Source organism: Chroicocephalus ridibundus, chromosome 1 (assembly GCF_963924245.1).
Source record: "Chroicocephalus ridibundus chromosome 1, bChrRid1.1, whole genome shotgun sequence".
NCBI classification, from domain to species: Eukaryota; Metazoa; Chordata; class Aves; order Charadriiformes; family Laridae; genus Chroicocephalus; species Chroicocephalus ridibundus.
In genome coordinates, this window is record NC_086284.1 from 17,202,242 (window position 1) to 17,216,901 (window position 14,660).

At 37.8% G+C, this 14,660-nt stretch overlaps 1 protein-coding gene across 2 annotated transcripts in view; it reads left to right on the forward strand.

Annotated features, from left to right (window-relative positions):
• ARHGAP42 (Rho GTPase activating protein 42) overlaps positions 1 to 14,660 on the forward strand; it is a 171,077-nt gene that overhangs the window by 107,051 nt on the left and 49,366 nt on the right. For both annotated transcript variants that reach the window (XR_010070381.1, XM_063329837.1), the window contains exons 5-6: positions 3,347 to 3,448; positions 7,902 to 8,012. Coding sequence is in view for 1 of the 2 variants with exons in the window: in XM_063329837.1 (XP_063185907.1) it covers positions 3,347 to 3,448; positions 7,902 to 8,012 (213 nt within the window). In the remaining variant the exon portion in view is untranslated. The remainder of the gene's footprint in view (positions 1 to 3,346; positions 3,449 to 7,901; positions 8,013 to 14,660) is intronic.

Below are 14,660 nucleotides of genomic sequence, written 5' to 3' on the forward strand. Positions count from 1 at the left end.
AACTGGTCAGTGTTACAGCAGAGAGGTAGAGTCTGGGAGGGGGCTGGCAGAAGACCAAGAGCGCCTTCAAGTTCTGTGTGTCCTCATGGATGGTGCCACAGAGATCTTCCTGAAGCTTCACATGAGATACAAGATGCCTTGCAACCACAATTAGTTTACTTGAAGTATTTTTTTTCCTTGTTCTTCAGGGACTTGTATCTGTTTAGATGTGATCATTTACTTTCTGTGTTTTCCTTTTTACATATAAAAAGAATAGACAGTGTGATTTGTAATTCAAGGGTTTTGTTGTAGGTGTTAGCACAAAATAAAAGCGTCTGTATTTGGTGCATTGGGAACCGCATTAGATGTATGAATCAATCCATCTCGGCATTGACGTGCATTTGATGTGCTGTATGATAGAAGAGGAGCTACTTCGGACGGCCAAGTCCTATTTTCACACCTTTCTTTGACCCTCACTTAGAGTTCAGGCTCTTCTTCAGCTCTTGTTAGTAAAGGTTACGTTAATATTAATGTGAGTTCAGGTGCCTGACCAGACTTCAGATTATCCATTACCTGTATATCAGCTTGATTCTGAAACAAATTGTTCACGAGGTGCAAGGAATACCTGCTGCTCGTATCATAAATCTATTAGGGAAGGCATTGGTGCTGGGCTGGGTAATTCCCAGTCTGACAGAGGTAATCCTGCAGGAGCCTTGCTTGTGGCTCCATGTCTCATTCCTTAGGTCCAGCCTCCGAGGCAGCAAAGGCAAGCACAACGTCAAGCCCAGACGTGCAGCAAAAGTCACCTGCGCCCAGGCTTCATTGTCAAAGGCAATTTATATTCTGAAGTAGGTGGTCTCCTGATCAGGATATCCACCACTGAACTCCAGCACCTTGTCACCAAAGGCTTCAGTATTGTGATCAGGCAGACTCCTGTCCCAACTTTGTGACATGGAAAAAAAATTTAAAAGTAATTTTTTTTGCATTTCTCATTACATCAGTTGGGTTTGCCCTTGACTTGGGGATTTCCTCAAGATGGTGACTTTGCCACCTGTGTCACTTGGATTTTAAAATAATCCAGTTCATTTTTTTAGTCCAGCGCCTTAACATCATTGTCTCAGAAGATAAGACAGTATGGAACTAACTGCACCTTTTATTCAAAAGGAGTCTGTTGTGTGTGATCAACAGAACCAAAGTTCTGTTTGTGACCAAAGGAGATGTTGAGATACTCAAGTTGCTCTTGCTTGATCATAAAGACCTGGCACTTGAGTATTTCCCAGTAAAACTGTGGCTGTGGAACCAACCTGTGATTTCAGTCCCACAAAAGTTGATTTCTTGGCTAATGGGTCATTTGTCGAGTCCTGCCTTCTCTCATTCTTTTAAGAATGTGTTTGTGAAAGATTTTGGAAGATAATCCATATAGCTTTTTTCCCTTGGTAGGCAAAATACAACCCTTTTTTTTTTTTCTTTTTTTCATTTTTGCCTTTTTTCCCTCATATCTGCATAGCTGCAATTAATTATAGAAGGTATTGAATTTTTTTCTGTATTGTTAATTAATATTTTGTTGGGTCAAGTGCCTTCTTTTCCTTGTCTTTTGAAGATATTTTTACTGTGAGGTAATGAGGACATTAAATTGTGCATGTTTTTCATACTAAATATATTTGAACTTTTTGCAGGATAGAAAATATATGATGTATTTTATAATCTTAGTATAATTACCATTGTGAACTTTAGTCACTGGAGCTAATCAGTAAGTAGTTTGTTGTTACAGCTGGTTGATAAGTTTTCATTCATGGCATTAAATTCTTCCTTCTAGTTCTTATTTCTCTGACTGGCCTGACTTTCCCGTGATATGACAAAGGAAAACAGGGTGGTGCCACAATGCAGGCTAGTTATTTGGTTTTGTATGTAACGATTTCTAGGGAAAAAAGGGTCAGGAAAATAGTTACTACAGTTCTGAAGATGACCTGATGTTACTGCATTATGTCCAGTAATTAGTTTTTCCACCATTAATAACTTTTGCACATGTGTAAGTAGGACTGGTCATCTTGAGTTTTCTATGTTTTCTCAAAATATTCAACTTGTTAATCATTAGAAAGAATCATAGAATCATAGAATCTTCATGGTTGGAAAGGGCCTTTGAGATCATCAAGTCCAACCAAACAACCTACAGTCTCTGCCACTAGAGCATGCCCTGAAGTGCCAAATCTAGACGTTTCTTAAACACCTCTAGGGATGGTGACTCAACCACCTCCCTGGGCAGGCTGTTCCAGTGCCTGACCACTCTGTCAGTAAAGTAATTCTTCCTAATATCCAATCTAAACCTCCCCTGCCGCAACTTCAGACCATTTCCTCTGGTCCTGTCATTATTCACCTGGGAGAAGAGGCCAACACCCACCTCATTAGGACTTACCTAAGATTGTAAAAGTCATTGGCAGAGTGTTGCTCTTAATCAGAGGATATATAATTTTGTAATTAAAAATTGTATTTTTATAATTAATAGTACTCTGATGGGATATTTACTTTAATTCCTTCTCCTATCATCTCCTGAAATTTGGTACTTCTTGAAAGATGGAAAAGCTTTTGAGAAAGCTTTTTCTTAAATTTCGGATTTAAATTTCAGAATAGCTGATTTAAAAAAAATTGAAGTATAAATTCTAAATTACATTACAGAAAATAATATGTTTCTTAATTTGCTCGTAGGAATGGCTTTCTTTTCTATTATCATCTATTAAAGTAGTCTTACAGTAGAAATGTGAGAATTGTCTGCACATGATGGGAAAAACTTAAAGAGTGGGAAAGGAAAAAGGCATAATAACTCTTTTAAATGAGACAGGCTTAAATATTCAGACACATCAAAATATTATTGGAAACAGACTTTTGGACCAATTTCCTTTTGCAACCACGTATATGTTTTTCCATCATCCTCATATTTTAAGAGTGTGGGTGGAAAATAAGCATATTAGTCTTAAATGCAACGGACAGGCCTATAGCATCATCAGATCTGTTATACTGGCCTGCCTCTTCCACAGTGTTCTTGTTCAGCAAAGACGGTCTGACAAGTAGGTACATCTTGAATCTTGGGGAACATTATTTTGCATTAAAGGTACCACCTACATAAAACTTCATGTACATTTATTATGGGGAACTATGTGGGTTTATTATTTCTGGGAAAAATCCTGCTTAATATTGCATTTAATAATTGAATCAGTCCCGCTAGCATGTTCAGGCCAATTCAGAATTAAACCCTAAAAACACTGGAACCAACAAAAATGGCTTTAGAACCAGACATATTTTGGTACCTATTCTTTCTTTTAAGTTAGCTGTGATAGTCAACTACTTTACTTGGCACTGTTTTGTTTTTCAGGATGGGAAGAAGAAGTTTGACAAAGAAAGTGAAAAATATTATTCCATCCTAGAGAAGCACTTAAATTTATCAGCAAAGAAGAAAGAATCTCATTTGCAAGATGTAAGCACTTAACACACTCTTACTCAGTTTCACATTTGCATAGAGATCACGATAACAATCTGGTTCCTTCAAGACATGCTTTATTTTGTTAATGTGAAATTGTGTGATTTCTTGGAGTCACGCTTGTTGTGAATATAAATTCTTGAGTGCGATTAATATGACCCTAATAGGATTTAAATATTTTAACAAGGCAATGTTCTGTATGTCCAACATTGTGTACTTCGCGTACAGCTAATGTTTATTGGTTGCAACAACAGAATTATATTACTGCAATAAAAATGTGACTTTTATAAGGTATATTTGGAATATTTGAAAGTCAAATAATTAATTGCTTTTTTTGCTATTTAATTTATTACTCTATGAAATTATGCTTCTGCTTCACGTAAATTTTAATCTGGGAGAATGAACTGAGATCACCCTATTGATGCTTTTCTATGCTTCATTTTTCCTCTTTTTCACCTTATTCTGAGATTGCAGCATCATGCCCTGAAGTTACTTCAGCTTTGAAGAGCCTGTGTGGCTACTTCTTTTCTGTTAAAAAAAACAAACCATGAAGACTTCTACTCTAACAGGAGGATTCCGGGGCTTTTCAGTATGTTGGTAGAAATAATTGTGATTTGTCTTTGAGGCAAATTACAGTAAAACCAGCAATTTGGTATCAATGACACTTTGGGATTTGTGCCAAAAGTAGTTAAAAATTATTTTGATGGGATTACTCTTGTCATGGTGGCTCTTAAATCTTGGGAATTAGTTTGCAGATGGAGTTTTCACAGAAGATGTGACCATCACTCAGTCACAAATTGTAGGATTTTTTTTTCATGTTTACCAATAATACTGTAATTTGAATTAAATGAGGCTTAGCAATTCAAAATTTCTAATGATGTTTGTAGTCCTGAATTGCCATTGCTGTCTATATAATAATCAGTCTAGATAAGACATTAGTTATGTAGGACTGGTTAATTGTTCCACTTTTATGTCAAAGTTTTATACGTACAGCTTTCATTTTGCATAAATATCGTGTGTATTGACGAAGAAGCAGTTCTGTTAAGGACTAAGCACCAGCTGAGAAAAAAAAATTAATTTCTTATCAAAACGTGGAAAAGTGAACTTAAGCACCAATTTACTTTAGAATAGAAATAAACTAAAATAAAATAAATAAACAAAATAAAATACTCTTGAGACATGACAGTAATTACAGTCTAAAAACGGCAACTGAAGTGAAGAGTAACAACTGTGAATCTAATAAACTGTGGTAGAATAACAAAGGATTTGGCTCAAGTGTATAAACTAATGGAAAACCAGAATAAATTTTTCCACTGTGTCCTTAAGTGACATCTCTGGGTTTAAAAATCTTGTAACTGAGGCTGAGGTTTTTTGCTTTTCTGGATGCCCCACTTGTAAAGCATCTAGGGCATAATTTGTCGTTTCTGTCTTCCCTGGTTTTACGCAGCTATAGGTGTGCTGACTCAGCAGCATAGAGCCACCATATGTAGAAAGTCCAATAGCAAATTGGTACCAAAAACGTTAACTGTGGAGACTTTTTGGCCTGTATCTGTATCATAAATAAAATGAGGCCAAGCATCAATTCCTGGCCTGAAATCGGAGTGATAGCTGTTGACTTACATCCAGAGTGATTCAGGTGAGCCCTGTTTATAGCCCGTATGTCCAGGATGGAGTTCACTGGACCAGGGCGCGAGCAGAGAACCGAGTGATGGGGGTGGCTGGGCCTTTAGTGCTCAGTGCACGTGAAGGGAAGTCCTTGCCTCAAGCTGACATCAGGCATTTAATGACCACTGTTTCTTTGAATTGTTGAGGGTTCTTGGTACCTCGTCACGTTACGTGGGTTAGAGAGTACCGGGATGAGCAAGGAGTAGTTCTTGTACTGTATTGGGCTATTTGACATATCTCACTTGAGTCCAATAGAGAGCACCTTAATTAGGCATCTGAAGTTCGATGGTCTGAACGTATTCCATAGAGAGTGGTTTGCATATATTCATCTAATTGAAATGTGTTGGATATTTTAAGAGCCTGCAAGACTGCTTATGCAGTTTACATAGATGATCAGACTTTTCTTCCTTTACCATCAAAAAGAAACTTCATAATATGGTCTTTTCAGTGCCTGCAGAAGTCCACAGTAGAGCAGAAAATGGTCAGAATTGAGTGATGTGAAAAAGTTAATAAACTTCTGATTTATTTCTCGGAAGTCTGTACCAGAATCAGGCATAAATATAGAGCAAAGGCTTCAGTCTCCAAGCTTATGTGAAGCTCTGGTATACACTGTAGTGATATCCTACATCAATGAAAATATTACTCATTATAACGATTTTTATTTTTTATATTTTTTTATATATATACTTTTTATATATATATTATATTTTTTATATTTTTATTTTTTACATGCAGTTTGAAGTCATAGAAAAACCTGTGAAAATCCTTTGAAACTTTAAAATCACTTTCAAAATGGTTCTTAGAAATATGAATCCTTGGTGTTCACACAAATTCATAAGCTTCATATGTCTTCTACAGAAGATACATTTTGGAAATTACGATTTAGTCCCTGTACAGTAGTGGTGATTATGGCCTTAATTTAGGAACCCATCCGTATTTAAGATGGCACTTGGTTGTCCTAAGTATCATTACAACTCCAGTCTCCTTAAATGCTGTTCAGAATAGAGATGGATTTAATTAGGTGTTTAAATACTTTTTCTGAGTCAAAGCCTGAAAGAGCTCATCTCTAAAACTAGATTCTATTATTTGCTTACAATTAATTGTGAGAGCTGAGGTCTTTCTCGAGTGCTTATTGATGGCACTTGAGTGAGCAAGGGTGTGCTGGATCATGTGCCAGCGTGGTGGCACCTGGTTCTGTTCAGCTGTGTAGCATTGCCTTTGTGATAGATTTTTTGTGAAATAAAACTATTAAGAGAGTATCAAAGAAAACAGTAGCCAAACACACTATATGAAGGGCAGAGTTAATTCTGTGGTAAAGCACTTGATTATTGGAATTTTGAGTGCTTGATTTCTGCTTCATAATATTAGTTTGTGTACTTAATTTCATTATCAGTTTTTTATAGGTATGGGAGGAAAACGCTAGTGCTGAATCATTTGAAACCTATCACTGGGGCCCGTGCTTTGAAGTGGTGTTAGAGCACTGTGCTAGAGAAGTGGATCAATACTGTTAAGAGTCTGTGCAGCCAAAGCACGATAGTAGCATGTCCTTAATTAAAAAAGCAATGTTAATTATATATGGTGCTATTGACGACCAAGTTCTGCCTGAAGGAAAACACTGATTTTTTGCATTTGTACTGTTAAAAGTACTAAACCTGTTTTACGATGTGTTTGCTGTCAAGGGAAGACAACATCTAGCTTTTCCAATTGTCCCATATTCATTATTTTTAATGCCAGAATTGAACTAGATAATATACAGAAGCAGACTGCTATATATTAACATGCCAGTTAATATGCCAACATCAAAAATAGCTGAACTGGTCTTACTCATGTTGTCGATACTTGATAAAATTTCTTTTTGACCTAAGACCAAAACCTAACTAATGCAGCCCAAAAGGGATTTGCTTGAGAAAATGGTTTGTTTCAAAGAAGGATGAATTAAAATAGAATCTGTGTCTCTTCTTTAAGCATTATCCACAAACTACACTGCTTGTCTGCTAGGCCCCACTCCCATGGCTTGTTTAAATTGAGGATAAAAGCCTATTACTCTTTATCAGCTGATAAGAGTTAATTCTTCAGCTGTTTAGGCAGAAGACACTCTTTTGGTACTGGATCTTCATGTCGGGTGGTATTATTCAGGCACTTCTGACAAGTATTGCCTTGTAGTTCTGGCATTTGAGAATTAAAATGCGAAAAATAATTGATTTATGAGGTTAAGGACTTAAATATGTTTATATTGCAAGAGCATGTGACTCATACTATGAAAAATAAGTTGCAAGATGTCATTGTTAAAGACAGTCTATTTAAGAAAGAAAATACCTTCTTGGGAAGATATTTGAAGCTGAGAAATAGATATGATTGCAGTGCATGTGATACTCAAATATTTCAATAGAAATAATTATCTTTTTGTCCCTCCGGAATTCCTATCCTACTCGCTTCTATTTCTTTCTCTAAACTTGCCATACACGAGGGACAGCGTTCCTGCTGCCACTTTTCTTTGTTTCCTTCCAGGCTCGCCTGAACACTGAAATATTAAAGTGCAAAAAAGAAGATGAAACCAAAAAAGAGTGTGGGGGAGAAAGGCATGAGGCTAAAATGTGTAATGTTAACTTCTTAAACTTGCATTTAGCTTTTTTAAGTAGGTATTCTAATTTTCATGAAGAAAACTGAACTCCATGAAGCTTGTAAAGTAATCTTACGGAAGATCTATTTGTTAATGACGGAATCCGGTGTTAAAGCAAACATGATGAGTAAATTAATGTTGTCTATATTTCATTTTGTCTTTTAGGCAGATACACAGATTGACAGAGAACATCAAAACTTTTATGAAGCATCATTAGAATATGTTTTTAAAATTCAAGAAGTACAAGAGAAAAAGAAATTTGAATTTGTAGAACCTGTAAGTTTTATATTTTATGTTCTTTAAAATGCATGCATTGGAAGCTGAAAAATGAATTTAAAATGTCTAATTTTTGCTCCCTTTTTAAATTGTGATTGCAGGTTGTTTGTATATAGACAGACATTAAGATTTTGGCTGGGCACTTTCCATGTTTGTTAAAGGATTATGCAAGAGTTTCATATCTACTGTGAAGTGAAATGCCTGATGACTTGGAGTGTGCATAACATTTTAATGGGACATGTAATGTTGTGTCTCTGCAACACATAATGGATGTTTCCTAATGCCAGGGTTTCATGTCTGAAATTTTGAGACAGATTTTGGATTTAAATATGCCATGTAGGCAGTGTATACTTATGTTTTTCCAAGTTATACGTGAAATAAAGTGAAAAAACAGGTTTTCTGTAGGATAGGTAAGTTTTATTTTTTTGTTGGCGGAGTCATTTGTCTTTAGTTTACTTTGCATGTAAAAGAAAGCATATGTTGACATACCATAAACGAGGAAAATAGAAACTGTGTTTCGAAGTCCATATTTAGATCTGGGATTTTCTCCTGCTCTGTGTTTCCGCCCCCCACCCCTAACTATCTTCTGGATCAGGCAGTACCAAAAGCTGTTTCAATGTTATGTTCTAGCATCTTTCTGTGGCACATTAGTAGTATTACTCCTGTTCATGTCATACAGGAATAGCTTGCCACTTGTCTTATTCACTGTAGCCCTTGACAGAAAACTTCTAATGTCATCTGTCCCTTGACACTGAGCACACTCAGCACAGCAGAGCATCAGCTGTGGAAAAGGAACATGACAAGTATGACTTTTTCTCTCTCCACACCATCTTCCAGCTTCCCTGTAACTAACTGAAGCAGCACTCTTGACTGTGAAACAGGTTGAATTACATCTCTAACACCCAGTGTCACCAAGAAGAGCTTCTCAGATGCCTCCTTTCCGTGAGATGAGAATGTATTGTATAGTGAATGTTTGACATTGATGCAAACTAATGAACCTGGATTCAGCAAGCAGTACTTACAGAAATCCTATCTTTATGGCATGCAGCTGCCAAATCTTAGAGACTAAAACTTCGCTCGGATTCCTAAATAAGAACATTTTTCTACCTGTCACAGATTAATCCAGAGTGTCTCTCTCTGTCTACTTCTGCAAAACTCTCACATCCTGGAAAAATCTAGCAGTTGTGACCTAGCTCTGACCCTGGGGTAGGAGACTTTATGCTTCTTCAATGTAATAAAAACTTTCCATATTGAGAAGACTGTACATTGGGAAATATTATTGTGCAATTGCATATAGTTAAAATAGGTCATCTTTTATCCTATGTGCTAGACAGAGAGGAAAAATAAATTTGATTTTATATATTTTAGCTGGAGATACTGAGCTTTATCCTTTTGACCAGGAGCTGTCCCCACACTATATCAGCCATCACAGCAGCAGCTGTAAATTACCAAAATGAAAGAGCAGTTAATCAATTCATCAGTGCTGCTACTGAGCAAGCAAGCAGGGGAGGTTACTGGTAAACTCAGTCTGGTGGACCTGGGTATTTTTGTCACCAGGTGTACACATCCAATAGGCAAAATTTACTTTTGAGTGCATCGGTTGCCACCCTGTGTCAGATCGGTAGGCATTTTAGCCCGCTGTGCTGTTTGTTGCACACAGGTCATTACCTGATGTTCCAGAGGAAGGTATGGCAGATACTCTGGTGACTGGGTAATGATGGCCCTTGCAGGCAGTGCCTTCTGGCTCCAGGTGTGAATTTTTTCTAATCAATCTGAATAGAAATGGAGCTTAAATTATAACATCAGTTATAAAATTTTGAACCTTCAAAATTCTTAATTTTTTGTTTCTAGTCTGTTGCATACAACCTGCTGGAATAAAAGCATTTACTAAAACCCATAAGGCAAAGTACACCAATTAAATGATAATATACATTAGAAATACCATGAGACAAAGGAAAAAAAAAAAGTCTTCAAAAGAGGCTTTCTAAAAATGCATAGTTTATGTGAATGAGGTTGGAAGTAAGAAAGCTGCAGAGGGACTTTTAGGATGAGGGGTAATGGCTTCAAACTGGAAGAGGATTTAGATTAGATACTAGGAAGAAATTTTTCAGTATGAGAGTGGTGAGACGCTGGAACAGGTTGCCCAGAGAAGCTGTGGATGCCCCATCCCTAGAAGTGTTTAAGGCCAGGTTGGACGGGGCTTTGAGCGACTAGGTCTAGCGGGGGGTCTCCCTGCCCATGGCAGGGGGGTTGGAACAGGATGATGTTCGAGGTCCCTTCCAACCTAAACCATTCTATGAGCACGTGCTCCTAGATGCAAATAGATGAGGACAAAGCCTGCCACTGTAAAATCACATATCAAAAGAGCTGCCATATTATTCATTTTCCTCTGTGTGCTCTATGGATGTTCAGATGCTAGCAGGTGCCTGGTGGTGTGTCTGTATAGACCCTCAGGAGCACTGCTGGTTGTTGGGCATTCTAGTGCGTGTGCTGCTTCTGTCTCTGATTTATCAGCTCAGTGTCATGTCTCCATATAACTCTCAGTCTGACCTGTTACTAATAGACTTTTTGAAGGAGAGTTTAACAAAATAAAAGAAAGGCTGTTGTGATGCCTGTGTACAAGAAGGATAAGTTCATGACATGGGAATAGAACTTGAAAAGCAAATGATCTGCTGGAGCTCTTTCTAAGATCTTCAGTTTGTCTGTGCCAAAAGATAAGGATGGTCTGGGAAGCAGAGTGGGAGAAGTAGCGTATCAGAAATTTCCGGGTGGGTTGCACTGTCCTGGACAGTGGAAGTTGGTAAGAGTGGAGTATGTTCCTTCCTGGAGGAGACTGGGGAGAGATTTTAAGGTACAAAATGCTAATGATTCATACTCTGAACAGAGGATTATAGCATTTAGAGTGGACACTTGCAGCTTCTCCTCAGGCCCTGGATTTCTCTGCAGTTCTCTGCATCTTGTTTCAAAGAGTGGCTAATGTGTACTAGTGTGAGTAACTGACAGCTGCCTGTTTGCGATCCTCCTAGACTTGATTTTTTTCCAAGGAAAAAACCCAACAAAAACTAAAGCTTTTCATCCAGATCGTGAATTTAAGCTTTTTCTCAAGAACAAATTAGTGTTAAAATTTACATCAAGTTAAACAACAAAGCAAAGTAAGTGACTATAATCTCTCATCCTAGCTTTGCCCTTGTGGACCCCGAGAAGCTGGTCCAAACCAACACAGCTTTCTGAGGATGTTACGCATGTTAAGAGAAACACAAATGCCTTTCTAGAGCTCCACTTTGTCCCTTGGCCTGTAGAAATCAGGGCACAGAGTTCATAAGCAGTAAGCTATCTGAAATGTGAGGGGTGGGCCATTAGATATCACAAAAGCCCAGAAGTGTTTATTTGAAAAGAAAAATTACAACCAACAAACCCTGCCTGTAATTGCATGCAACTCCATGAGACTTCACTGTGGACGTTAAACTCAGTTTCCCCTTTCTTGTATTTTCTACATTATTGACTACATCCACTTTAATCTGATGAATAAGTGCTATCTCCTTATAAACAAAATGAAACCATGGAGACAGGGACTTACGGCTGATGTGCGTCAGGCCAAAGGTTAAATTCCTCCCCTATCCAAAACCTAAGTACAGTCTTCTTCCTGTGAGAATGAAATGACCAGGCAGTCTTGAGGTCACCAGTTCTACATAAAAATAAATAAAGTCTCAAAAAATAGTTGGATTTTGTTTCAGGTTCTGTGTTGAAATCCTCCTGGTGCTGGGGTAGCGAGTAGCATTGTATTACGGAGTTCAGACCTCGCTTTTTATTGGTGTGACTGATTAGATACTCAGATTGAGGTGACTATAAGGCATTTGTTGAAATGAAAAATTGTTGGTATGAACACATCCCACATTGTATGTGATGTTTGTTGAAACAAATCACCTCCTCACATGTGAAACCCACCTCAAAATACATTCTGAAAATATTTTTTGAAAGAAAAAAGGGCTATTTTTATTTTCTTTCTTCTTTAATATAAATCTCTTTAAAATTATAAGCCTGCCTTTAGCAGCAGTTTCACTTGTAACACCAGCAACAAGAAAACCCCACTGTGACCATAAGCCTAGGGCAAAAGTCCTTGGCTTTTAGATCTCCTGCATGCAACGCTATGGCTGTACCTGTCCTGATGGAAATGGTTATGAAGATGCCTCAACAGCAGAGGCCCATTGGGTACAGGGCGTTTTCTTCCATCACCAGCGACACGTGCATAGAAGCAAATGCCATCCTCAGTGTCAGTTGTTTCAACACAAAACTTGAATAAGCTGGTCTAGGACTTGCATAAAATCAGCATATTTTTACTTTTATTTTATTCCTATTTTTCTATGTGCTCAGAGAGTATTTGATCAAGAGAACCTCAAGGCCAGATCCTCTGCAATGCACAACTGGCAGAATACCTGAGGAGTACTTTAACAAAAATGCATTCAGATTTCTCTCAGGGTTTTTCTTTTGCTCCTATTTTTTTGCTTTCTGATAAATTCAGCTTTGCTGCCATCTTGTGTTAAATATTTTCCTCTTCAGTATTTCTCCGTGTACTCCGTAAAAGCATTTTGGATGGTGGAAAATGGTTTTCTTCAAGTATTGAAGCTGAAACTTAAACAGTTTATAGTACATTCTCCTGAAATGCCCTTTAAACAGATCTTTAAAATTCAGGCATAAGCTGAGACACTAAAACTTTCTCCCACTGTTTTTTTTTATCGCAGTTTTGGTGTGCTCTGACATTCTGGTCTGGCTGCAGTTTTGCTGAGTGCTCATATTACTCCTGCAGTGAAAGGGGTTGGTTTAGCAGCAGGCTCCTACTTACAGGTTAAGATACTGCACGTCCTTTTGAGTTAACCAAGTCAGAGTAAGCAGGAGTAGTTACGCTGCTGTATCTGAAGGAGCTGTAGTGGGGGATGCTGATAAGTGACTGGATCTAGATTGTGGGCACAGGCTTTGCCCAGCTGGAGCCAGTTAGTTATAATTTGCTTACTTTTTTTATACTTTATTTATAAAAAAGGAAGATTTGTTTTCTATCTTTTATGTAATTCTCTCTAGAATTACATTATAAACCTTAAAATTATAGAATTCTTTATATCTGTCTATATAATTGGAGCTTTTTAAGATAAATTGCTGTATTTGGACCTTCCTCAGGACCACTTGAATAACCAGTCAGAGACTTTCAGGGCCAGGTCCTTAGCTGAGATAATGATTTCAGCTGGGCAGATGATCATGTAAAGCTGAGACAATTTACACAAGCTGTGGAGCCTTTCACTTGACCGTGTTGCCTTCACGGTTTGGTGGTGGGATGCGGTTCAGGAATTCGCACTCATTGTAGAGGCCCCACAAAAAGTGGCTTTTATACACAAGGATCTTCTCAGTTCTTCAGGCTCCGTTACCGACTTACTGGGCAGCTATGGCTTTCACCACCTCTGCCTGAGGCCAGGGTTTCATCTGATCCTGCAATACCAGTGAAAACCAAGGGCAAAGCCCTTCTCCCAGTCATGCCTTCACGCTTCTCTTTGTGCTGGCACTGATGGTCTGTTAACCTCGAACTGCTTTAACTTACTAACGTAGCAAAACAGCAGGCTTCCTGAGGCAGAGATGCTCACTGAAGGGCTGAGAGATGCCAGAGCTGGCACAAGGATGTGCAGGATTACAGACAAAGCTGAATGGGGAAAGGGAGGAGGAACGGGAAGGGGAGAGCAAGATTTCAGTCTGGTAGCAGCAAGTCATCGTGCTAGCTCCTCTGCCCAGAGAGCTGCGTCCTTGATCTCTCATCTGTCAAGCTGTGGAAGTTTGAAAGTTAAAGGGTGTGGAATATCTTGTGATGCTGGAATGGATGGGGCTCTAAAATTGCAAAATATTATTTTAGCTATTCCCCTGAAATATAGGTGTTACCTTAGTACAGCAGTCTCTTAGCAAGCAATAGGAAAGAGGGAGGCAGAACAATTTAACTACATTTCTTCAAGTAGGGCTGAGTGTAAATTTAAAGAAAATATAAACACAGTAAAAGCTACATTTTTAAGCTGTTTCACTTACAATAATCTACGGTACTGGTAACAAAAGAAAAGTGCATTAAATATGAACGATGGCATTTCTGTTGCCTGAATATAGGCTACTTCAATAGTCGATGGAGAGAGATAAATGTTTCCATTGGATCATTCATCCCATCCTGAGAGAGAAGTCTGAAAAAGGAAAAAGAATTATGCTCTGGAATAACTGTGGGGTTTTTATTGAGTTAGAAGGCAGCCTGGACAGCCAGTTACTTGGTCTAGATGATTAGTTTTTCAATGGCTGTAATATACTAAGATAAATCTGACTTGTTGTTACAGCTTTTGTTATTGTACGTCCAAGTTAATACCTCTTTTTTCTTTCTGTAGTTTTCTTTACTTGGTTGTGTGCAAGCTAAATTATATATAAAAAGAAAATATTCCATAATAAAAAATTAAATGCTTGTTATTTATTAGCAGGTAAGAAGACTTACAGCAATGTCAAAACATTTTTTAAATTTAGAACAGAATAAGTTAGAAAGCTTTTAAAACTAACAGGTGGTAGAAACGCATTAATTCACCAGCTAAAATAAGCGTTCAGAAAATCTAGTTGCACTTTTTAGTACTTAAACGTTGTTTT